The sequence below is a fragment of the Etheostoma spectabile genome, chromosome 4, assembly GCF_008692095.1.
Source record: "Etheostoma spectabile isolate EspeVRDwgs_2016 chromosome 4, UIUC_Espe_1.0, whole genome shotgun sequence".
NCBI lineage: Eukaryota > Metazoa > Chordata > Actinopteri > Perciformes > Percidae > Etheostoma > Etheostoma spectabile.
The window spans coordinates 37,254,736-37,280,505 of record NC_045736.1 but is presented as its reverse complement, the minus strand read 5'-3'; the positions used below and the strand labels follow the sequence as shown (position 1 = coordinate 37,280,505).

Genomic DNA, 25,770 nt, shown 5'->3' with positions numbered 1-25,770 from the left:
TGGTCTAGTGAAGAATATTTCCCATTTGATGGCCATGGTGCAGCTAATGCATCGTGAGTTTGAATATTTCACTCAGTGAAAGCATCATTTAGCTTCAATAAAGTTAATAATGTAGTCAGGGTTTCTGCAGGTTTCACAAGTCACATTTTTAAAGACTTTTAAAGTCTGCTATGACCATTATGAATGAAATTTGAGACCTATATCATGACAATCTTTTTTAAAGACTAGAGCTGCCAGATACTTGGCAGAACTGGCTGATGGCTGTTGTTTGCTGGTGAGCCTTCGGTTAATGTTTCTTACTTTTTGCATGAGACTCCAGCGTCCGTCCACCCATCCACCCATGCAGCGTTCTCAGTTTAATTGCTTTTTTTGTATAAAAAGCAGTCGGCTTCAAATAAGTAGTTAGCAACTGGCTTTAACCAGTTTTGTTTCACTTTTTGTTTATGTCTGTGGTACAATCCAAAAAAGATTCTCGCTAATAACACAAATGCTGATTGGCTTTAATATAGGCTAAGTTGCATGCCGGTCTCATTTGTAGTTTGCAGTAGTAATGGAGTGAATTAAATTTGGACTAGCAAGTAGGAACTAATAATAATTAAAAAATAACATTCGAAGCGCTGAAGGAACATTTCAATATGCATTAGAGATAGTGTTTAATGGATGTAGGGAAATTACGACCTGTTAAAAATTATTATAGACCTAGATCACAGTACCTTAGCAAAATTAAGACTAGGACAACATTTTTAATTTAGATGTTTATAGTATAAGCGGACCACTAAGGTCTATATAAAAGAGACTTCAGATACAGTATTAGGGGACCACTAAGGTCTATATAAAAGAGACTTCAGATACAGTATTAGGGGACCACTAAGGTCTATATAAAAGAGACTTCAGATACAGTATTAGGGGACCACTAAGGTCTATATAAAAGAGACTTCAGATACAGTATTAGGGGACCACTAAGGTCTATATAAAAGAGACTTCAGATACAGTATTAGGGGACCACTAAGGTCTATATAAAAGAGACTTCAGATACAGTATTAGGGGACCACTAAGGTCTATATAAAAGAGACTTCAGATACAGTATTAGGGGACCACTAAGGCTTGGATCAGAGAGGCTCCAAAATCAGGGTAGCAGCTGTCGCCTTGGTCCCGCTTCATGTTCAACTGCTAAACTGCAGTGCCCTGCTACGTCCAGCTACGCTACGTCCAGCTACGTCCTGCTATGCCATGAACTGCTATGCCATCCTGCTATGCCATGAACTACTACAAAGAACTGCTACAAACTACTAATTTTTTCTATTTTTGTTATTGCCACTCTTCATTCTAACCCCAACCGGCCCGTCGCCACTGTCGCACTGTTGCTTGCTCTGGAGGAGACTACTAGAACTGTTGGGTCCTTGTAAATTCTGGAGTGTGGTCTATCTGTAAAGTGTCTTGAGATAACTCTTGTTATGAATTGATACTATAAATAAAATTGAATTGAATTGAATAAGGCCTATATAAAAGCAGCCAAAGAGCACCATGTCATGGGACCTTTAAGGGATACTTTGTGAAAGGTTTATTTTTTCCCCAAATGATAGAAAATATATGGCATTAATAAACAGCAGTACATTTGTATGTTGCAACATTTATTAAAACATTGTATGTACACAACAGAGACTGACACTTAGACACGGCACTGTTAATCTGTAAGCAATTACTTTTCTTTTAATCACTGTAAAATGTTCTTTGTTATTTCTATTTCTATCTTCTAACAATCCAAGCAAATCTCCATTATTCACAATATGCTGCAATTTAGTGAAAAGTCTCCCGGTTTCATTTTTCTTTTCTGCTTTAATGCAGATTTCCTGAAATTCAGATGTAATGTGAAAAATTTTAATGTCTTGACACTATATATATCAGACAAATCAAATCATTCAAACTATTTAACATTTATTTGAAAATACAAATTTAAAGCTGTTTTAATTGACTTTTTTGGCAACACAGGGATAGGGAAAACACTGCAAACGCAAATTATCACTGTACAAAGTGATTATGGGGAACTTGTTAAACAAACAGTTGCCTATTTACACATCCAGCAGAGTTATTATGGAACCCACTCAACTTCTTGGAAAGACCCGCCCTTTAATAGCATTCACACTCCACTATTGGCCAGGCCTCCATGCTTACGCAGGGTAACGTAAACCGATTTGTTCAGGTCCTATTCCCTGACCAATCAGCTATCCTAACCTTAACCACTCAAGGTCAATGCCTAACTCCAACCAATCAAACTGGTTCCATAATACCGCCATCCAGCACACACACGGAGCAACATTAGCATGTGCTGTATCTGTATTTGTGTCCACCTGACGAATGCAAGCCGACTGGTTTAGTCTCCACCAAAGCTTGTAGGAAATATCTGAGCTCTTGCACTCTGTCTGCATGGTGATTCTGTTGCGTGTCAGTTGTGTGGCGTTTTCTTTGTCTTTGCACACCAGAAACGTGTCTGAAGCGCTGCTGCTAGCCTTGTCTGTACACATGTATGTTTCACATAGATTAATAATAATAATAAAACAGTAACTTTATTTTGTCAGTATTTTGTGTATTACGTACAGTATATATATATTTGTATATGTCAATTCCCTTTCCTGAGTCAATAAAGTCCATGTCATTGTTTTATCAGAATCCTATTGAAATACAATTTAAAAAGGAGTTCAACAGAAAATGTAATTTATTAAATGTATTTGTGTCAAAATGACAAATAAACATCTTTTCCTATTCTATTTTGCCTGGAACACTTTCCAACACATTTGCGTGTGATGTGAAAAATACGGGTCATTCTTATTTCTAGCATGGATGCGTTTTTTGCGCAGAACGCAGGCAGTGTGCAAGCTCTAACCTGGGAGCGGAAATGAAAAAATGAACCCAACGCAGGCAGTGTGCAGGAGCGTTTAATCTGCTACATACCTCAATATGTTCACCAGCTGTTAGTGTACAGTACACTGGAACCAGCTGCTGCTGGAAATGAGATTGCTGAAAGCCAGAAATCCAAAACAAAGCTAGAAACTAAAGAAGAGAACAGCAAAGTTGGTTTACCCCTTTCACTTCACACATTTAATGTAAAACTATTGATTAGTGCCGCATTAAGGCTGGGATGACATTTCTTTGACAATCTTTACTTTTATCGACTTTCACAGTGTTTATTAAAACACACAGATGTGATCAAATCAGCCAGTACCAGTGGTATTTATCAATGAAATGATCTGACGAGACTGTTAAATGCTAAATATTAGCTTACAGTAAAATGTGAGAAGTCTTGTTGGCAGGAACATCCAGCTGGAGGGCTGACCTTCTCCACAGAGTGACGCACATGCAAGTCCGAGCATGTGTGTTTACAGGATGTACTGTATACTGTACTGTGTTTGTGTGTTGTCTCATGAGTGTACAGTACGTGTAGTCCTGTACAGTCGCAGCAGAAAGTCAGATAGATAAAGACATCTGCATGCTTTAATGTGCTGTAGCCTGGCAACCTGGAGGTCAGAAACACATGGTTTGTTTAAGCATATCGCCTTATGTCTTACCAAGGACTCAAAAAGACAGGGATGTACAACACACAGTGTGGCAGAGGGAGGAAAGGTTATGGAGCTACTCCATCTAGAGGATGCCACAAAGAAGGTTTGCCTGGTGGACACGTGAACACAGGCTGCCCCTCACATGAAGCATCAGTCTGGGTTATAGGAGGAGGGCAGGGGGCTTACCTCTACTGTACTCTTAGCTGTAATGAAGCCTGCTAGAAAGACATCAAACCCAAATTTTGATTTACTTCATGGCAAAACATGTACCTTTTCTCTTGGTTTGGTTAGATCACACCCTCATTTCCATTTCTTTTGTATGATTTACCCAATAAATTGTATATAAAAGTATGTAGGCACCTTTCTCCACATAGTTATGGGCACTCTTTGTCTGGGTCTGGTTTTGGATAATTCCTTTTGTTCCAAAAAAGGAAAATTAAAGATTATACTAAATCTGTGGAGGCTGTTAGAGCAGCATTTTAATGCCCATGCTTCTGGAATGATGAGTTGATGTTCAACCGTCACATACAGGTGTAATGCTCAGGTGTTCAGCTGAGGCTCATGTATACGTCATTAGTTTAGTTTATGTATGTATATGGACATAAATCAATGTACTGGACGAAATAAAAATGTTGACCTGATGCCCTAGATAAAAAGTCAGAGGATCACCAAAGTCATCATAATTCATCCTGAGGGCAGGGGCAGGGGCAGAGCATTATAAACATGGGTATATGCTGATATATGCACTATTTTGTAAGCTATTTGATAATAGAATGCCTACAAATCTGTACACCATTTGGAAAAAAAAAAAACATTATAGTTGTCAAGGAAAAAATAAACAACATATAGAGCCGAGATCCTATTTTATATCTAATTGTTCTCCAACAATGTTGAGGATGACTCAATTTTACTCTTGGCACCTATAAAGAGGCAAATATTTTAATTGTCTCTATTTTTTAGGTAGGGTAGGAATTTGGCGTAAACATGATAACTGATTTTGAACTTTATCACCTAGTTTTAGTAGAGTTCACAGAAAAATGGGGATTATTTTTCCAGTTTGCTTAATTGATTTGCCTGTCCAGTCAGAGACACTCAGTGACTTTGTGCTCTATTGTTCAAACGCCACATTGGTTTATATGTGAAACAGTGGACTGCTGGGAGGAGAGTGGAAAATTCGAAGGAATTTCTCCCAAGGAGAACAGCTGTTGTCACCAGGTGGGTAACATAGTTCTGGAGCTGATTCCTCAGCATGTGTCTGTGGCAAACTTTTGTTCCAAGCTGTGGACTGGAAGTGTAGTTTCACTGCATGACTAACTTGTTTCCTCTACAGCAGGGCAGAAAAGCACTTTTACACACAAACCAACATGACTAAAAACTGTTCAAGCCAACAACTTAACACTATCATTACAGCTGGCCAAGCCTTAAAGGCTGCACTTCTCAAACGTCATAAGCAATCTCTTCAACAGAATGCTGCCATTACAATATGTAAGAGGTAACTACAAAACAGCAGAAAAAGTTATACAAAGAACCCATAAGTCCAGTTCAGACCAAAGATTTGCGACGAGACGAGATAAAACATGCAACTTCTTGCAATGTGTAAGTCTGCAACAACTCTTTGTACGTTCATCTTAACTTACAGGCTTTTTGTAGTTGGATATATTATTTGTTCCATCTAAATATGAATGTGGATAACTTTAGTGATATTGAGATGCTTGCTACAGTGGCATTTCTAGTGATGAATCGGCAAAAACCACGTGCTTGCGGGCACTCGTTGAAACTCCGTGTATCTGCCATTTCGACCAGTTAAGAGTTTGTAACATAGAAATAAAATGGATTATGGATCATTTTATTCCTACAGTTTGTAGAGGACTTTACAAGATGACTTGGCTGTTGAAACTAGAGATGTTCTGTTACCGATACCAGTGTTGGTATTACTCCGATACTGCCTAAAACGCTAGTATCGGTATCGGGAAGTACTGGAGTTTATTCATCGATCTGAACCAACGTAATAAAGCCCTGAAGAAAATCTATGTCAAAGTAGTTTATTTATGTTCTTCTTCCGTTATAACTGACTGTCAAACTGGATAAAAAAAAGAAAGTTCTGTAGCGATCATTGTTTGAGAGTTTTACCTGAGGCAGACTGACAACAAAGATAGAAATCACATCCATACAGGGATAGTAATATACAGTTGTTAAAACATAATAAAATATATGACACACTGGTATCGGATCAGTACTCGGTATCAACTGATACGCAAGTTCAAGTATCAGAATCGGTATCGGGAATAAAAAAACAGTATCGGACCATCTCTAGTTGAAACAGATGACGTCTCTTACGTTCTAAAACCAGCCTCTGGAGCCTGGAGCAGCTGAGTCGCAGCCACACCACCAGCTGGTTTGAGTTCAGCTGAGAAGGACCGGTTCAGATCGCTGCACCTTTTCTGTCTGCGACGTTCTTAAACAGTCTTCTTGTCGCAAAACTTTGGTCTGAACTGGGCTTTAATCCTGTCTTTTGAGATACGGTAATATATGTTGTTTTTTTTACACATTCCATAGTTATACTGTACCCTGCTTTACCTTCTCATAACAACATAAACACGGCAGTCTCAACACCTGCATCATCACATTTAAAGCACGCGAACCACAGTTTTACCGAAACAGTTCAGCTCTGTTCATTCCAGCATTGCATTCTGGACTGCATGAGTCCAACCTTCACTTTAAGGATTCTTGGTCATGTTGCAATGCCTAATGCAGTGACTGCTCACGTCCACTACTGATCACAGCTCAGTGTCAGCATACTGTACCCACGCCCAAACTTATCAACCGGACAGGCCTTCTGCTCTAAACAGCTGCCGTGGTAACATTTTCCTCAGCAGTGTTGGGGGTGGCCGCTGTGCCTGTCGGGGCCCCGTTGACTGGTGTGTGTGGGGTGACTTTTGCCAGTCGGTGCTCCTTGCTGTGGGTGCAGCAGAGCTGGAAGGAGGCGCAGGCCGAGTTGCAGCAGGGTAAAAAGCGACAGAAGCTGACCCGCCACAGGAACCAACCGGGTGACCAGCAGCACCAGCAGAGCACCATGCTGCCTGCTACCACTCCCAGGATGATGTAGAGAACCAACAGGAACAGGGAGGCGGGGGAGTCTACGGATAAGAGGGGGGGATATTTCATTGAAGTTATAATTCATTTAGGAAACACTTACACTGTATATAGCTTATCTTATTACTAACCAAACTACCTTTGCCATTTTTAAGGTTTGAGCTGCCACCACAAGCTTCAACAGACAGAGGAAAGCTGCACTCCAAAAAAAGCAATTTTTTGAGGGTTGTGCGGCGGTGGGAGTGTAACCGAAACAGCTCATTTGTGTGATGTCCTCATGTGCTCTTTAACCCCCCCCCCCCAATGTAGCACAATTTATTTAACCCTATAATATCGAAAAGACAACTCGCTATGGCATTTTATCCAGAGATAGAAGGAACAACAACATCAATTTCATCTTTCTGTCCAATACAGAGAGACAGGTCACAAACTATGCCCTCCAGCAGATCTAAATAGGACTGGGCAACATGTCGTTATTATACTGATATCAATATGAGACAAGATATAGTCTTAGATTTTGGATATCCTAACATGGCATCAGTGTCTTTTCCTGGTTTTAAAGGTTGTATGCAAGTGATGTAATTTTCTTCATTTACCAGACAGCTTTTCTATCATTTGCATTTGCCCACAACTGATGATTATTTATCAAAACTCTTATTGTGGTAATATTTTGTGAAAGCACCAATTGTCAACCCAACATTATCGCCGCAATGTCAACATTGATTTACAAGGTCACAACTATTGTGATATTTGATTTTGTCCATATTGCCCAGCTCTACATCTGAATCTGTCTAATTGTCTTGACATACTGTAGATGTAGTTCATAGAGGTTGGCTGTAACAGTCATTTAAGATACTTAGTGGGCAGTAAATTACATTTTGATGTGCCTGGAGCCCACGGACTGTTTAGATGGCTAGTATTTACTCACTTAGAAAAAAAAGAAGAAGTTCAACCACAGCTAAGAAGTTGCATTGAAATGGAAAACTCAGTTAAAAGAAAAAAAGTTGGCAATTTGTACAGCAGGCAAATGTGAATCGCTTCTGCCGCCCTCATTTGAACAGTCAGAACAGAAGAATGGCTGTGTTCTCAGGCCAGAGTTGGCCGGGCCCTGAAAGCAATCAGAAGCTGACTGGTTGGCCCAGACAGTCTGTGTTTGCACCCGGGACCGGGAAATAGAGACAGATCACTCAAAAGGCTGCTCTCAGCCGTGAGATCCATCTCCATTTATTGGTTTACGAGCCTTTAGGTGAAATTAACAACTCAATGGTCACCACCATTAGTTTCATTGTCAGTAATCAGGACTACTTTAAATCCAAATGGACCTTTAGTGAATAAGTTTACCAAGCCACCAACTGGAGGACATAGGCAGAGTGCATCACACATTAATAGATTCCTGCCGGTGGACAGTGTTTCTATTGGTTGGATTACTAAATATCTATTTAGCCCTATCTTGCACCCGTTGCAGCGCAGCTCAAAGCCCAATGCCAGTGTCTTTGCTAATTTAAGACCATCTGTGCGCCCTGGTCTTACAGGGAGGTGTGTTCAGGTGTATTTTTGGCGTATTGCTATCTTGAGACAGTGGAATGTGATGCCGCAATTGACTGACAGGGAATTAGAATTTAGACCAGGGACCTTGTTATTTTAACAGAGCATTAGTAAAATGTGTTTAGGCTCGTGTACAGCGCGTGAACTCTATGCTTGTTACACACACACACAGGGACGCACAGCAGCACACAAACATGTAAAACATTACAAGTACAAATATTATAATGTGAAATAGTATTATGATTTGATCTGCTTGCGCGTTTTCACTTCATGCACAAGCAGATCAGTTTCTTCTCCTGAAAATCTCTCATTCCTGCTTAGAAAATCCGCCATCATAATAGCAATGCATCATGGTACAAAAGCACCAGGCTGTTAAAGTGAAAGGATGTTATTGCATGTTACGCCCAAAACACACCTATGAATTGATGAAGACACTAAGTGAAACCCCTTTGAACCATGCGACCAGCGCACAGAGCCTTTTTTCCGACGTTAAATTAGCAAAAGTGGATTTGTACACGCCCTACATGCACCTGCGCCAGGCACTTCACCGTAAAATAGGGCCCATTATGTCACAGTGGTCACTCACCTGTTACAGACTCATGACTAGGAGCGCTGTTTGGCATGCCACAGTTGATATGTGTAGGAATCGGCACTGTGGGTGGATTCACAAAAGGTGGGGGTGGGGTTCCAATAGGGGGCGGAGGTTGAGGAAGTAAAAGCTGACCTGCTGATGAACGACAGATACGAATGATGTTGCAAAGAGATTTTGAGCATGCTGTAATAAAATCAGGGACTGTATCTCTTAACTTCACAAATGTCCCCTCATCATCCCTTAACTAACCTTTACAACCCGTAGTCAGGTTCTCCTCCAGGTCACTTCCATCCCCACAGTTGTCAATGCCTTTATCATCACACACCAGACTGAGAGGGATGCACTTCCCATTTCGGCAGGTGAAATAGGGCTCATTGCTGCACTCGGAGTGGTTAAAGCCTAAAGAGGAAGATAACAATTAAGGGATCAGGGTAAGAGAGGAAGGTCTGAGTTAGCCATAAACATTGTAGGGAAGTTTAACTCTCTTTGGTTGAGATTTAAAGTTATAGTGCGTAGTTTCTGTCTCCCCCATGAGGAATTTTAAGAATTGACAACAAAACTGTCAGCGTGTCAACATGATACATGCCTTCCGTGATCCCGCTTATTGCTTCTTCAAGTGCTTTAAACAAACAGTTTAACAGTAAAGCTCACCTAGCCATGTGGTTAACTGGCTACACATGCACTTGGATAGAAGATCAATGAACATACCTCTACTTGAGTGGTTATTGTATGAGAGTGACAATGCACTCCAAGATGTCCTGTTACATAAAATCATCAACGTTCTCCATTATTTCCTGATTTCAGGCCATCAGGATCATTATACCATCATCATACATCGGTTGTGTATGCGTATCTCAGACACATCATCTGTAGAATGGATGGACATGTCTGTGGCTACATTTACATTGCTACGTTTTGGTTTTTAAGCAGAGATTTGAGCCAAAAGCGGTTTCTGTGCACACAACAGTGTTGGTAGCTTTAGTAGAAGAACTATTTTTTTTAAACCAAAACATGGCAATGTCAATGTAGCCTGTATCTTTCTTACCCAGTCTGAAGGAAGTGAAGTCCCCCACAAAGTCAACTCTGGGCTGTGTCCCCCGGGTCACCAGCCTCAGGGTCAGGTAGTTTCCTGTGGACAACACCGGCCGGGGCGGACTCTTCCCACAAAGAGGAGGCCCGAGGGGCGGCGAGCTCCTGTCCCCTCCATCATAGAACTGAACATATGAGCCGGCATGACACGGGTCCCCCAAGCTCTCAACGGAAGTGGGCTCCAGTTTGGGGTTTAGAGGGACGGAGCCCCGAGGGGACTCTGGGAAGAGAGGAGCCGGACTCAGGGGGGCCACTCGTAGCAAACTGTAGACCAGGAAGAAGCGGAAGTGGAATTGGACCTTGTCTTTAGGGGAGCTGGCTTGCATGGTGAGGTGGCAGTCAGTCCCCATGGTCACAAAGTAGTACTTCTTAGATTCCTGGTGCGAGTTGACGATCATGCCGTCACCCCGGATCGTCTGGCCACAGAAGTCCACCAAGTTCACTGACAAGAGAGAGACAGAATCCTCAGAGACAACTTGGAGCATTTCTGTTGGGAGAACTAGAGATGGTCCGATACCATTTTTTTTGTCCTGATTCTAATACCCGAACTTGGGTATCGGCCAATACTGAGTACTAATCCAATACTATCCCTGTATGGATGTGATGTGATTACTATCTTTGTTGTGTGGCCTGGTTCGGGTTAAACTCTTTGGGAAACATGAACAAACAATGAATGCCGTAGAACTTTCTTTTATTATCCATTTTGAAGGTAAGTCATAACGGAAAAAGAACAGGAAGAAACTACTTTACAGTAGATTTTCTTCAGAGCTAAATTATGTGATATACTCCAGTACTCGCTGATACCGACACCAGTATTTTGGGCAGTATTGGAGGCTTTTCCTCTAGTGGTATCTTTATCTCTAATGACAATGGATGTATGTGTTTGGCTTTTTAAAAATATTTTATATTATTGATCACAAAGGGAACTTTTGCAGCATTGTTCTTGCCAAAGTGGTTGCTGTTTTTAGTACTTAGTAATTAGATATGAACAGGAAAACCCCTCTGATAAATAGCAACAGGAATCTATTATAGAAAGAAGACAATCCTAATCTTGACATAACAGACAGAAAGGCTTTGGCAACCATGCCAACCCAGCTCATATTTTGGGCTGTTGTACAGTGTTAGTGTGTGAGTGTAAGACCAGTGATTGGTAGGGGCACACAAGGCAGTAATGACTAGGAAAAACAATACATCATTCCCTATGAAACGACATCACATCTACATTATTATTATTATTGTTATTGTTATTATTATTATTATTATTATTTCAACTTCACAAGAGTGTCTCTTGATATGTTTTGGTTTTGGTTGAAAAGTGTCTATTATTCTAGCCTGGTCCTACCAGACTATGGCCTGTTAGCCTGGTTCTACCAGACTCTGGCCCATTAGGCTGGTCCTACCAGACTCTGATACATAAGCCTGGTCCTACCAGACTCTGGTCCATTAGCCTGGTCCTACCAGACTCTGGTACATTAGCCTGGTCCTACCAGACTCTGGTACATTAGCCTGGTCCTACCAGACTCTGGTACATTAGCCTGGTCCTACAGGACTCTGGTACATTAGCCCGGTCCTACCGGACTCTGGTACATTAGCCTGGTCCTACCAGACTCTGGTACATTAGCCTGATCCTACCAGACTCTGGTCCATTAGCCTGGTCCTACCAGACTCTGATACATTAGCCTGGTCCTACAGGACTCTGGTACATTAGCCCGGTCCTACCGGACTCTGGTACATTAGCCTGGTCCTACCAGACTCTGGTCCATTAGCCTGGTCCTACAGGACTCTGGTACATTAGCCCGGTCCTACCGGACTCTGGTACATTAGCCTGGTCCATTGACAAGTGTTAACTTCCTTGAAGGCAGGTACTTTGTTTAGTTTAAAACTATTGGATCAGCCCAGAGCCACTCTGGATCTGCCATAAACAATCACTAACGTTTGGTCACAACGTCAGCTTAGCATCACTAGCGGTAGCCTTAGCCAACTCCTTCACCACCAATAGCAAGCTGGTAAATCAAAGTTTTCCAGAACCCTGTGGGGAGGAGGGCCACAACATCATGGCCCACTCACTGAAGGCTACCAAACCTCAATGTCATTGTTCTCAGCCACTCCCTCTGGATATATACAGTATATACTATATATAAATATTTGGCTGGAGAAAACTCGCAAATGTAAAGAAATGAAGGAAAATGAAAATTGAGCGGAAGTACGCTGGAGGGCGGAGCCAGGCTACTATTATTCTAATAATAGTTTATTATTCTCTTCTTGATGGTTTGAGAAGCAGCTCACTGCTCATTAGGGCTGCTTGTTATGAGGACAATATACAATATCGCGATAACAATATTACTTGTGAGAAATAAACTATTTACTAATATGTACTCAGTTCTACATTTCTGCTGCTGTCAGTATTCTGCTAAAATACAACACAGGGACTATATTTACATGCACATAATATTCTGTTTTTTGCCCTCATTCCAAAAAAGACAATATTCCGACTAAGATGTTTACATGGCTACTAAAGGGGAATTTTCCACTAATATTCCCGTTTACATGCAGCCGTGTAAAATGGAATTTTTTCAAAGTATACCAGCGTTGGAGGACCTGTAGGACCGTGCAAACACAGGCTCCCTCTTTTGTTCCTTCAAGCAGCTTCTTGAAAGGGTCGGCGTGGCGATGTTTGTGCTGATCTAAAAACCTGTTGATGTCCAAGGCTTTGATAATGTAGCTAGATGAAAGTAGCGGTAGTGTTTCTCCTTCTTATCGGGGTCTGCAGCCTTGCAAACTGTTGGCCAGGTGGTTTGTGTACAGTAACCATAGTAACGCACAGAGCTGACCATAAGCTGTCTACAAGCAGAAGGCCGTAAACTGGGCGTGAACTGCAGTAAAAACCCTGATTGAGACGCATACTGAATGCGCTGTATAGATGTCCAAAGAATGCTTCTAAAACCTGAATGATATCGGAACATCCCACTTCTTAATCACAAAACGCTGAATATCACATATTAGGAATAAGAGGGAAATATTTGTATGCATGTAAATGTACTCATTGCCTGTAGAAGAAAATCATTCCAAAATTCTTTTATTGAACAAATTGAGCACTGAATTGAATTTAAAAGGCAGCACTAAAATGAAGAACAGTTACAGTACCTATCGCGTTTGACAAATCTGTGTATTGATATTGATTTTGATATTGCGATGACTATAAAATTGCCATATACAGTGCAGCCCTACTGCTCATCCACAGGCACTACCAGGCCAGATGGCTCGGCAGATCCGGGTGCCCCCACCCACCGCCCACCGCCCCCGGCCTCTGGGCCGCAGGCCAAATACTGAGAAAATTTACGACCACCCCTGGAGTTTATTAGCTCCGTTTCCCTGGGAGACATCTAGATCCTCCCGCACTCACCTCCAGGAATGTCCCAAAGCCAGGGAGCCCCTGTTGGTGGGAAACAGCTCATCCCCTTTTGCACCGCACAAGTAAATACAAAGCTACAGGGGACACTGTCCCTAGTAAAGAGTTTTGCAGGCTGAAAATCCAACTCTTTTAAAAATGCTATTATTGTAAATGGAGTCCATTTCAGAAAGATACCCAGAGAGCGGGTGAGGGTCAAGGCCTGGGTGACACATGGGAGACAGCATTGTGTGGAAAAGGGCAGCAGCCTCACGGTCCATCCATTCTAACACCGGTGACTCAACACATTATATCACTTTACACTTAAAAGTGATTGAGTTCAGTGTTTCTGTACGCCATACCAACTTTATATTAGACTACTATATTCATGTTGATCACTGTACTGTAATGGGCTGAGCAATGTAGAAAACTAAATATTTGATCATTTCTTATGCAATTTTAAATCACAATATTGATAAATAGAATATTTATTTTTTTTCACAATATTTTTGACTAAATTACTTGCTATCGATACCGCAACAATGTTGTAGTGTTGCTAATTGGTGCTTTCACAAAATATTTACACAATGAGATTTTTGATAAATAATCATCAGTAATGTGGATATAATGACTAAGTGGGTAAATGCAAATAATAGAACAGTTACAACAGTCTGGTAAAATCAGAATATGACATCACTTTACTATAATGCAGCCTTTAAAACCAGGAAAAGACACCACTTATGCCATATTACCATATCCAAAATCTAAGACGACATCTAGTCTCATATCATGATATCAATATAATATCGATATATTGCCCAGTTCTAGTATGAAGCACTTGTGTGTGCTACATTTACATGTATAAAAAGTGCTATGTAAACAAAGTCTGATTGATTGATTGAAAGCAAAAGACAGGAATATGTGTGTTATGATGTACATAGTGTTCTTTTGTTTTTTTTGTTTAAGGAAGCTTCCGATTGACTAACTCGTCCGATCGAATCCGTGGCGCCTGCCTCACACACTCTCTCTCTCTCAGCCAGCACACTGTGCAGCTCTCAACGCCACTTTCTCGTATTTCACTATACATAATCAACTTAATTTTAACGTTTTCTCCTTCATGTTGCTACCCCCTGAGATGTGCTGGCACAATTTGCCTTGAAAAATTTAAAAACAAATGGATTACCTCTATCACACAGATGCAACATTTAAAAAAAAAAAAAAAAATCCTAACATATAGCACCAATAAATGATTTTCATCATCGGCCACAATGATGTAATACATGGAAGGTATTAACATAATAGCTACCTCAACATAAACACTACAGTAACTCTGGGATGGTCCACACATTTCGGTTATTTCACTGTATGTTGTCATGTTACCCACACTTACTGTATGGTATCCACTTTACTTAAACTCAATCTTTAATTTATTATTTACTTAGTAATCAATAACTTTAACATCATTTGATCATATAACCATAGCAATTCAATACTACAACACATTCTCATTCCCATCTCGTAAAATATGGACGCTTGGTTGTCTCCTTTAGCGTCATATAACACACGCTTGGTTGGTTCCTTTAGCGTCATATAACACGTTCTTGGTCGTCTCCTTTAGCGTCATATAATAACACACGCTTGGTCGTCTCCTTTAGCGTCATATAACACGCGCTTGGTTGTCTCCTTTAGCGTCATACAACACACGCTTGGTCGTCTCCTTTAGCGTCATATGACGCGTGCTTGGTCATCTCCTTTAGCGTCATATAACATGCGCTTGGTCGTCTCCTTTAGCGTCATATAACACGGCCTTGGTCTTATCCTTTAGCGTCATATAACACGCCCTTGGTTGTCTCCTTTAGCATCATATAACACGCCCTTGGTCGTCTCCTTTAGCGTCATATAACGCACGCTTGGTCGTCTCCTTTAGCGTCATTTAACACGTGCTCAGTCGTCTCCTTTAGTGTCATATAACACGCCCTTGGTCGTCTCCTTTAGCATCATATAACACGCGCTTGGTTGTGGGTGGGCTTACGGTTCTGTAAGGGGACGGTTAAGGACACACGTGGGACACAAACCCCGCTCTCCTGTGTGAAAGTCCTGTGTTTGATAAAGTTTTAATTGTTTTTTAATGAAACAAATGATTAAAAACACAGTGTTAGTTTGAGAAGTGATTTAAAGGGCCTGTGGTGGTTTGACATTTGCACAGAGACTCTACACAGCAGCATTGACTCTCGTCTTATTCCCATATGATATGAAAAGAAATGAACAGACTCTTGAAACGTGCGTGAGTCATGTGATTCATATGCAGTAAGTATTACACATTGGAAACACATTGATGGTGTTAGAGAGTAGTCCCCCCCCCCGAAGTGCTTTGTGTCTATGATAAAGCGCTATATAAATGTAATGAATTAATATAGTGACCATCAAGCGTTGATTCATTTTAGATGAAATTCTAATGAAGAAAAAAAATAAAATTAACTAATAGATATCCCCATGAAACCTCCTCGGTTGATTACTATCATTAAGACAAATATCTTTTGTATTTCAAGTTTTTTGAAATGTTGTGTTTAAATATGGAAATTATGCATTATCTTGTTAAATATGCGCTAATTTGCATGTATTTCCAGAAGAGAAGTCTGAACACTAAAGCCAGTTTCAAAATTCTTCTCTTATTTTGTTGTTAAAGTCAAAGGTTTTTACAGAGGGAATGTAGGATCTCCTTAAATCTGAATAAATCTGAATATGGTGTCAACAGCCATAAAAAAAGGGGTAGGTATAAAATGTTTCAGGCTATGAATGATATCTGAACCAACCCCAATGTAAAAAATCTCCAGAGTATGAAACATAATATGAAAATGGAACGTTTGGCGTATGTGTTGCAGAAGGGGAGATTTTCTGACTGAGTCAGAGAAAAACTCATTTTGCGTAAACAGCCTTGATAGATATGGATTATAAAATGCCACACATTTTTCACGACATTACAGGTGATTGCGGTAAACATTTTAACTAACAGATATCAACATGACACTTCTCGGCAGTTAATTACTTACATTAACTGCCGAGAAGTGTGTTTGCATTACAAGTTTTCTGAAATGCTATGTTTAAATATGCAAAAGAGGCATCATCTAATGCTAATTTGTAGTAAATTTAACCCTTGTGTTGTCTTCCCGTCAACCATGAAACACTATTATCGCTTTTTACAACATTTTTGTCACTTTTTCAATGTTGTGGGTGCTTTTTTTATGTTTTTTCCAAAGTTATTTGATATTTCTAATGTTGACATTTTCAGCGCTCGTTTCAAAGACCCATTTTTTTGTTATAAAAAAAACAACTGAAAACGGGTCAAATTTGACCCAAGAACAACATGAGGGTTAAAAGAAATTTGCAGGTGCAAATAGACAAAGTGTCGTAAAATAACCACATAAATGTGTATTTTGGATGTGTTTTTCTCAATAGTCTGACAGAAGACATGCTACAGAAGCAAAATAGCCCAAAAACTCAAATATTGAAAAATGGGGGTTTTGCCTGGAGTGTCTCCCCTAAACCACATAATCACAAAACAATACTCTGACTCGCATGCATAATTAGACAATAATGAGTACGATGTGTGGAATAAAGCTGTTGGCATGCGTCTTGAGCTATATTTTGCATTACATACACAACAATACTTCTGTCACTCGCAGGCGCTACTACTTTTGTTACCTTTCATTCCTATCACAGTTGCACTATATTTTAGGATTATTACTATAGTAGTAGGATTATCTGAATATTAAGCAAGAGGATTAGGGCCACATGTGAAAACTGTATTTGAATTATGAGAATTCTACCTTTAACCCTTGTGTTGTCTTCCCGTCAAAATTGAACATTTTGTTGACTTTTTATGGATGTTTTTAACTTCTTCTTATGTTTTTATCCCTTTTTTACATTTAACACTACATAACACTAACTTATTAACTTTAGTTTAGTTTATTTTTGGAATCTATGGTCAATAAACCTAATTTTTAGGAAATTATACCTAATGTTTGAGTTAGAAAAGCAGAAATTAGAAATTATTCATACTAAAATTAAAGGAATGTATGTTGATGGATAATCACAGACTGGAATATGTCAACTTTTACTCAATACTATCGTGAAACCACTTCTATTTGTTTTTCAAATGCAATAAAATTGAATAAGACACCCCAAAATTAATGAGATTGGTAGAGACCGTTGTGTCGAATCAATCATGTTTTCTTGGGTAATCAAAAAAAAACATTGATATAGGAAAATGGGTCAATTTGACCGGAGGACAACATGAGGGTTAAACAACATACTGGTACAGATGACTACTACGTCAGATTAAAAGACCCTTCACAGAGTCTGTCAATTTTTAGAAAGATTTTAGAGATAAAACCTTTGTTAGGCTACACACCTGCATGCAAAAAGACTTGAAATCAAAAACTGAAGTGAAGCTGGACATAGCATACACAGCTGTAGCCTACTATTTGATGGAACTTTAGAAAAGTTTCTGAGTCCAATAAGCAGTGCAGTTAACCCAATTTTTAGGAAATTAGACCTAATGTTTGAGTTAGAAAAGCAGAAATTAGGAATTATTTAGACTGACATTAAAGGAATATATGTTGATGGATAATCACAGACTGGGATATGTCAACTTTTACTCAATACTATCGTGAAACCACTTCAATTATTTTTCAAATGCTATAAAATATAATAAGACACCCCAAAATGAATGAAAGTAGAGATCTGTACTTGCCAAAGAGCGCTGTGTGGAATCAATCATGTTATTTTGGGTAGTTAAAAAGAACATTGAGATAGGAAAACGGGTCAATTCGACCCGAGGACAACACGAGGGTTAAACCCAGAACTCGAATCCATGTGGCCATAATTCTCTTCCGTACAGTTCTAATTTTACAACATTCACTATTTTTTTCTTCTTCTTCAGATAATAGCACACGGTTAGACTTTGAGTCAAGAAACAGGAATAGAAGATACACTTTGCACTTTACAATAACTCCAGCACACTCATCGCATTCCCAGCGTTCCGCGCCCACCAAAGGGACCTGCGGGTCCCGATCCCGCCGTTAGCAGTGGGAGGCTGAAGTCTTACCGGTCTCGATGGCCGAGCTGTGCAGAGCCATGAAGCAGAGCAGGAGGAGCAGCCTGAGCCAGCAGCTCTCCACCTCCACCTCCATCCTCCACAGCGACAGACGGGAGACTCACAGAGGAGACACCCAGCAGCGTCCCGCCGCTCTGCCCTCCATCCCAAACTCTCGCTGCCTGGCTTTTAATTCCTCCCGTTCCCGTCCAGTTATCTCCATGACAACAATCAACCAATCAGCTGTCGAGCCAGCAGAAAAAGGCTCGTACAAACAAAAGTCCCCCACCCACCCCCTGACGAAAACCTTCACAACATTGTCCATGTAAAGTCAGCTTCAGTCTTGTATACTTGAAAGCAATACTTGAATGTACTAGTATCTTACCAGAAAATGACTTTGGTAGAAGTAAACAGAGAGCATGCAGAGGAGCATGACCTGGGGAGGGGGGGGGGGGGACTTGTTGTTAAAGTAGAGACTCCTTCACTTCTACGATAATCGTTCATTTTTGGGTGAAAATACATTGCAACAATAATAAATGTTGGTGCTGTCGTTATACTTTGGTCAAGACTAATATCAAAGTGTTATACAATATTGAAAACCAGACAACCTGTCAATATATGGAAGACTGCAGTCATTTACCTCTGAACTTTTTCTGATTCCTAACTGCAACACACACACACACACACACACACACACACACACACACACACACACACCACACACACACACACACACACCACACCACACACACACACACACACACACACACCCACACACACACACACACACACTCTATTGCTTCCCCTGGGATGTATCTTAAAAAGACACAACATCAGCTTCCATCTTTATGCAGATGATTCACAAATCTACCTGCCCATCAAAAGAAATGATGGTAGTTCTTTAGCAAGATTAGTTGACTGTTTTAATGATATTAAAGCCCGGATGGCCTTCCATTTTTTAAACTTTAACGAGAGTAAAACTGAGATTATGGTTTTTAGACCCAGTGGCACCTCTGATGTCTCACAAAAAGACCGGGGCCTTTTTCAACCCTACGTTAAGTCTGTTGTAACAAACCTGGGTGTAAAAATGGATTGTGATTTTAAAATGGAGAAGCAGATCAATTCTGTTGTGAAAGCAAGTTTCTTTCAACTTAGGCTTCTCACTAAACTTAAGGCCTTTTTATCCTTCACAGACTTTGAGAGGGTTGTACATGCTTTTATTACAACACGCCTTGACTATTGTAATGCTCTGTATGTAGGAGTTAGCCAGGCCTCCCTCTCTCGACTACAGCTGGTTCAAAACGCTGCTGCTCGCCTCCTCACTGGAACTCGTAAGCGAGATCACATCACCCCTGTCCTTGCCTCTCTTCACTGGCTCCCAGTTACTTTTAGGATTGATTTTACGATTTTATTGTTTGTTTTTAAAGCCCTCCATTGACTAGCTCCAGTCTACATAACTGAGCTGTTGAAGCCACATGCCCCTTCAAGATCTTTAAGGTCTGCAAACCAGTCTATTCTTGTTGCCCCTAAAACACGGCTGAAGAGTAGAGGGGATCGGGCTTTCTCAGCCGCAGCCCCGAGACTTTGGAATGAGCTGCCTCTACATGTCAAACTGGCCCCCAGCCTTCCGGTTTTGAAATCGCGTCTTAAAACACATTTTTATTCCCTGGCTTTTAATCCAGCATGAGAACTGTATGTTGTATTTGTCTGGTGCTGTATTCTGTCTATTTATTGTTCCATGTCTATGTACAGCACTTTGGTCAACCTGGTTGTTTTTAAATGTGCTTTAGAAATAAAGTTTGATTGATTGATTGACACACACTGCTGTGAGGTAGTCTTGTATAGCCAGACCTTCCTCCATAGCGCAAATTGCAACATGACCAAAATTGATCAGGTTTGTGTTCTACCTTTACAGAAAGTGAAGAAAAAGGAATATTAGGCTGTTCAAAAAAATTACAGTATTTTAATTTTTCTTTACACACTCAAACATTTACTGTGTAAACTAAAAAATTCTCAAGGGTTTGCTTTCCTTTGAATCACTGCAGTAATATTTAGTTGTATAACCATTATTTCTGAGAACTGCTTCACGTCTGTGTTCCATGGAGTTGACCAACTTCTGGTATTCCAGCCCAGGACAATTGAACTACATTCCACAATTCCTCTGTGTTACTGGGTTTTGCCTCAGAAACAGCATTTTGGATGTCACCCTACAACTGTTCTATGGGATTGAGGTCCGGAGATCTTTGCTATTTCTAGCTGATAGCTTTGCTTCACATAGCCTTCTTCTGATCCTATCAGTACTCACCGGTAACTTTAAGTCTTCTTTGATTTTCCTGGAGCTGATCATTGGTTGAGCCTTTGTCATGTTGACTATTCTTCGACCCATTCGCATGGTAGTTACCGTTTTTTCCCACGTCGTTCAGGCTTTGGATGCCATTTAAAATCATTTTGGCTGAGTGGCCTATAATTTTCTGCTCTTCTATTTATGTTTTCCCTTCTCCAATCAACTTTTTAATGAGAGTCTGCTGTTCCTCAGAGCAATGTCTGGAACGATCCATTTTGCTGAGTATTTCAGTGTGAAATGAAACTATAACCAGCATGCACAACATTTGCTTCCTTCCTTCCTTAAATATGGGCCATAATTGACACCTGTTTCTTCACAGAATCAATCCCCTCACTAATTAAACATAACACTGCTATTATTTTGAACACGCCCCTTTCAATTACAGATTCAGTTCCACAGAATGAGCAGCATGCATGTCATGACTGTTGGGTCTGTTGATTTTCTATGACTCAACAACACTTACTAGCAAATGATTTGTCATGTAGAAATATCACTTCTACCAAAAAATATGATTTATGGGGTTAGTGATGTTGGATTGGTAATATTTTTAACACAACTGTACAGTATGTGACGCGGTGGCACCGGAGCAGTCCAAAGAAATGAAACATTGTCGATATCTATAAACTAGCTGTGAGGCAACAGTGCTGACCACTGCACCCCTGTGATGCCACAGATATTCCATTTATTTATTTATTTCACGTAATTTGGGTGACTGGACACTTTAAGTCAAGTTCTGGTACCCCTACTCCTGTATTTAGAGCAGTAGTTCTTCACACCTGGACAAAAAGCTCATTACACCAAAACTTGTTTATGAGTGAAAACGACCAGACGGGCCTTGAACTGTCAAAATCTAAATCTAACATGAGGGAAGCTGAAGGCAGAAACTCCATCTTCTCAAATTCAGGTTTGTTGCTTTGAAGATTGTTTTCAAACTTCATAACAGTGCTCACGCTGTTCCTATGATCACTTGGCCAGTGTGAACGTTTTGGGGGGACAGTAGTTAGTAGAACGGTTTAGAAGTGGACTTTCCCTATAACTACATTCCTGTAAATACTTGGTTGGAAAGAGGCTAATGATTGTATAGCAGATAAAGGGGTGCCTTCATGAAACTGGCGCATAGCATGCAAGTTTAAAAAAAAGGTGGAGGTGTAAATAACGCCTGTTAGACCACATGCCCATATATAGAGGTCTACGTTTCAGCGCAGCGGCTGCAGGTTCGACTCCGATGTCGCATGTCATTCCCCCTCTCTCTCCTCTTTCATGTCTTCAGCTGGTCTATACAAATAAAGGTATATGTCCAAAACAAAGAAAGAAATAGCCATCCAATTGGCCGAGCATGTCTGCTTTCCATTTCTGCTTGGTTCTTTCAGGTTCTCATACAGGCCGTTGAGCTTCTGGTGTTTAGCATCGAGATCATCATCCTAACCTCAGAGAGCCTGTGTTTTGGTAACTGGTAGTCTATGTCCACGACATTCCACTTCCGGGATTGCTCCGGTGCCGCCAGATATTCCGCCGGATGTCCCTCATTTCATCCATTTCCGTCCTCTGTCTTTGTGTTGGCGTTCTAACCCCTGGTGGGTTTCTGAGGACTCTGGTTAACTTCTCCTCAGATCTCTGCAGGGTAAATCCAGACAGCTAACTAGACTATCTGTCCTATCGGAGTTTTCTGTTGCGCGACAAAAAATTAGAACATACACTTTCCACCAAAACAGAGCTGTACGCTTAAGAATTCTTCATCTATCAAGATAACGCTGATGCCTCACCTTGACTTATATATAATCTTTCAAATTATTCTTATGCATATACCTACGTGTTTGTAGAATACGGAAACAATGCAGTTAAAACAGCTGCAAGACCCAATGCTGTCGGCAAAAATCAAATATCACATTGTATACAATACCTTGATATTGATACTGTAGTGTTGACTATTGGTGCTTTCACAAATATTTACACAATGCAATTTTTGATGAATAATCATCAGTAATGTGGAGATAATGACTAAGTGGGTAAAGGCAAATAATACAACAGTTATACAGTCTGGTAAGTTCAGAATATGACATCACTTAACTGTAATGCAGCCTTTAAAACCAGGGAAAGACAACACTTGCCATATTACAATATGACGATATTCATCTAAGATGATATATAGTCTCATATCCTGATATTGATGTAATATTGATATATTGCCCTGCTCTAGTATGAAGCACTTGTGTGTGCTACATTTACATGTATAAAAAGTGCTATGTAAATAAAGTCTGATTGATTGATTGAAAGCAAAAGGCCGGAATACGTGTCCAGCTCTAGCTTGAATCATGTGGACACGCCGACAGTGTTGTCATTACTTAGAATTTGTCATGGGAATAGCCAGTTTTCTTTCAACACTTTGTTATACACAAAGCGCCATCTAGTGGAATTAAAATAACAAGGACGACGCAAACCAAGATGCAATGTAACCAAACGGGGCAACTGTGCAGCCTTTCTGTCCACTATTAGGGATTTTTCCACTAACAGGTTCAGATTGTTACTCTCACAGCATTATCGATCTCATAACTGTCCAAAGACAGCGGTGTGGAGAGTGAAATGGAGTCGGAAAAAAGGCGTTGTGGGAGTCTGTTGTTTTAAAGTAGGCTACAGACAGTTTTTTTTTTTTTTTTTAACCTTCATTTATCCAGGTAAGTCGACTGAGAGCATCATTTGCAACGACCTACACACAGTTACACATTCATTCCTGGAAGCTGACCCAACAACCACAGTCTGATCTGATCTGCTGCCACTGAGCTACTCCACTGGAGTAAAGTGAAGTGACCTTGTCCAAGGGCGATGATGGTGATGATATAATGAGGGAGGGACTCTTATATCTAAGATTTTATCCTCCCGTTCCCAAGCTTGCTTCTTAACCTCTAGGCCATCACTGCCCTAACAATGCCATGGCTCAATATTTGAATGATTTCAACAGTGTAAAAATTGAAGTGGACAAAAATCTAGGGTGCACAATCACCCCATTAGGTTACATTGAAGCTTGGTTGGCGTCAGCCCGTTTCCAAGTTCAGTCTATTAGACACAAATCCATGGAGAAATCGGGTCCAGGTTAAAAAATAAGTTAACATTATTACCCTTTAACATAACACAGTCTCTGCCAGTTGGTGCTATGGACAACTTTGCATGTGTTTTAGTTAAAATAACTCACCACAGTATGAAAGTGTGACATCTTTTTTTTTTTTTTAATCTTACAAAAAGTCAGTTTTTAAAACAGGAACAAAATCTCAAAAAAGATACAGAACATTTCAAAAGATAGAACAAATAATTTTCAAAAGTATATTCACAAAATCTAATTAAATATACGATTAGTGGCGAAACGGTGTGTTGTCCAGTGTTCCATCACTAATCCCTATAGAGCAATCAAAATCAGCAAGGAAACCCAATGCAAACAGGCTCAATGTGTAAAAGGAAAATGAAGAGGCATGAAGAGAGTCAGAAGGACTTACACCTACAAACGTACAATGAACTGGCCCTAAACAGCCGAGAGGAAATAAAGAAGCAACAGTAGGTTCGGAGTCATCGGTTCAATGCATCAAGAACAAGAGCAGACCAGCAGGTCTCTTCATTAGTCAGCACTTCTGTAGCTCACTAGCATCTGTTGTAACTGACGTAACTAGCCTGCCCTTCACCATCAGTCTGAATACTCCTATTCGAAGCTATAATGCCCCTTGTGTAGAGGATGTTGAAAGGCATTCTGGGAAATAAAATACTTCTAACTAAAGTAGACAAGGCAGGTTGAGGGAAGGCTGGTACATAAAGGCTTCATGAAAAGGAGGGATGCACTGAATCCAGGATTGCGCCGGTAGGTGAAGGTGTTTACGTACAGCTGGACCGATCAATGCAGTAGGCCAGTGGTTCTCAAACGCCAAGAACCCCCTGACCAGCTCAAAACACAACAAAAAAGTATGCAAGGTGTGCAATAAAGTGCTGTCAATGATAGATTTATTATACAACACTGTTACCCTAAGGATTCACGCACCCCCATTTGAGAAACACTGCAGCAGGCTGGGAGAAAGTGAGGATGGAACTCGAGAGCAGAACAAGTGATGTTTGGCAGTACTTTGGGTCAAAAGAAGGCCATTCAAGTCAGGCTACAGGTTCAACTTGCAATGCCGATTTGGCCCGTGGCGGCGAGGACCCTAAACAATACACGACATCGCCGCGGTTACAACATTTGGTATGAAACATCTGGAAGAATACAAGTTGTGCATGAAGGAATCAACAGACAGCAGCCAACATGCAGCAACGTCAGGTACGGCATTGGAAGGAGAGTCACAGCACAGGACGTTGTTTACTTCATTAATGTGGTTACTGTGGTAACAAACTGAGGATGGGAAGAGGATCGGTATTCGGCAGAATCTTAACCAGTGGACCCGGTATTCAGCCGAACGCCAAAAATCTGGATTTGGTGCATCCCTAATGATAAGACAACAGGTGGAATGCAGTGTGTCGGAGAGTATCAGAGTGAATGTCGGCCAGTTTATTAAACTACATTTTACCCGTGCACAAAAACAGAACTTGATTCATTTTGGTTGGAAAAGTTCAAAAGACGAAAACAGTATAGTGACAAACAGTAACGTTGTCTAAATTGACAATAACACGCACATGCTAACTGCCCTTTTTCACAACATCTGTGGATCATTTTGAGGGTATATCATTTGAATTTGATTCATCACGCCATTTCTGTGCATGCATATAAATACGAGTTTTCTCTATCATTTCAAAGTGTATCACGTTATGGATGATTATTCATCTAAAATCTCATTGTAAAAAAATATTTACTGAAAGTACCGATTGTCCAATATCAATTATGTGTATGTTATAGGGCTTTACTGAATAGTTTGAAGCTTGCTTTATGACGTTGACTTTATGATTCAAACAGCTGCACAGCATATGTTTTTGTTTTTGTGTGCACGTCTGTTGCTTCTGTGTGAAAGTCGGTATTCTGCACAGCTGTAGATAAAGACTAGGCTCCACTCACAGTATCAGTGTTATACTATTTGTAGAATCAGATTCCAGTGGTGGGTTGTT

At 40.4% G+C, this 25,770-nt stretch overlaps 1 protein-coding gene and 1 long non-coding RNA gene across 4 annotated transcripts; one reads left to right on the top strand and one right to left on the bottom strand.

Annotated features, from left to right (window-relative positions):
• Window positions 1-1,622: 1,622 nt before the first annotated feature.
• On the bottom strand, window positions 1,623-18,575 carry ldlrad2 (low density lipoprotein receptor class A domain containing 2). Of its 3 annotated transcripts, XR_004331670.1 has the most exons (6): window positions 18,369-18,575; window positions 9,830-10,315; window positions 9,034-9,183; window positions 8,779-8,919; window positions 3,400-6,691; window positions 1,623-3,331 (listed from the first exon to the last, which is right to left on the bottom strand). XR_004331670.1 is itself a non-coding variant. In XM_032513707.1 (5 exons), exons 1-5 carry the CDS (start codon window positions 18,451-18,453, stop codon window positions 6,396-6,398), a joined length of 1,158 nt encoding a protein of 385 aa, XP_032369598.1. In that variant the 5' UTR covers window positions 18,454-18,575; the 3' UTR covers window positions 1,623-6,395. The 3 variants fall into 3 exon arrangements, 2 of the variants coding, with proteins under 2 accessions (XP_032369598.1, XP_032369599.1); XM_032513707.1 differs by having other exon boundaries at window positions 1,623-6,691; XM_032513708.1 differs by having other exon boundaries at window positions 1,623-6,691; window positions 8,779-8,916.
• Window positions 9,612-25,374, top strand: LOC116687966 (uncharacterized). Its single transcript, XR_004331671.1, has 3 exons — window positions 9,612-9,622; window positions 15,607-15,609; window positions 25,299-25,374. It is a non-coding gene; the product is annotated as an uncharacterized LOC116687966 (long non-coding RNA).
• The last annotated feature ends 396 nt before the right edge of the window (window positions 25,375-25,770 follow it).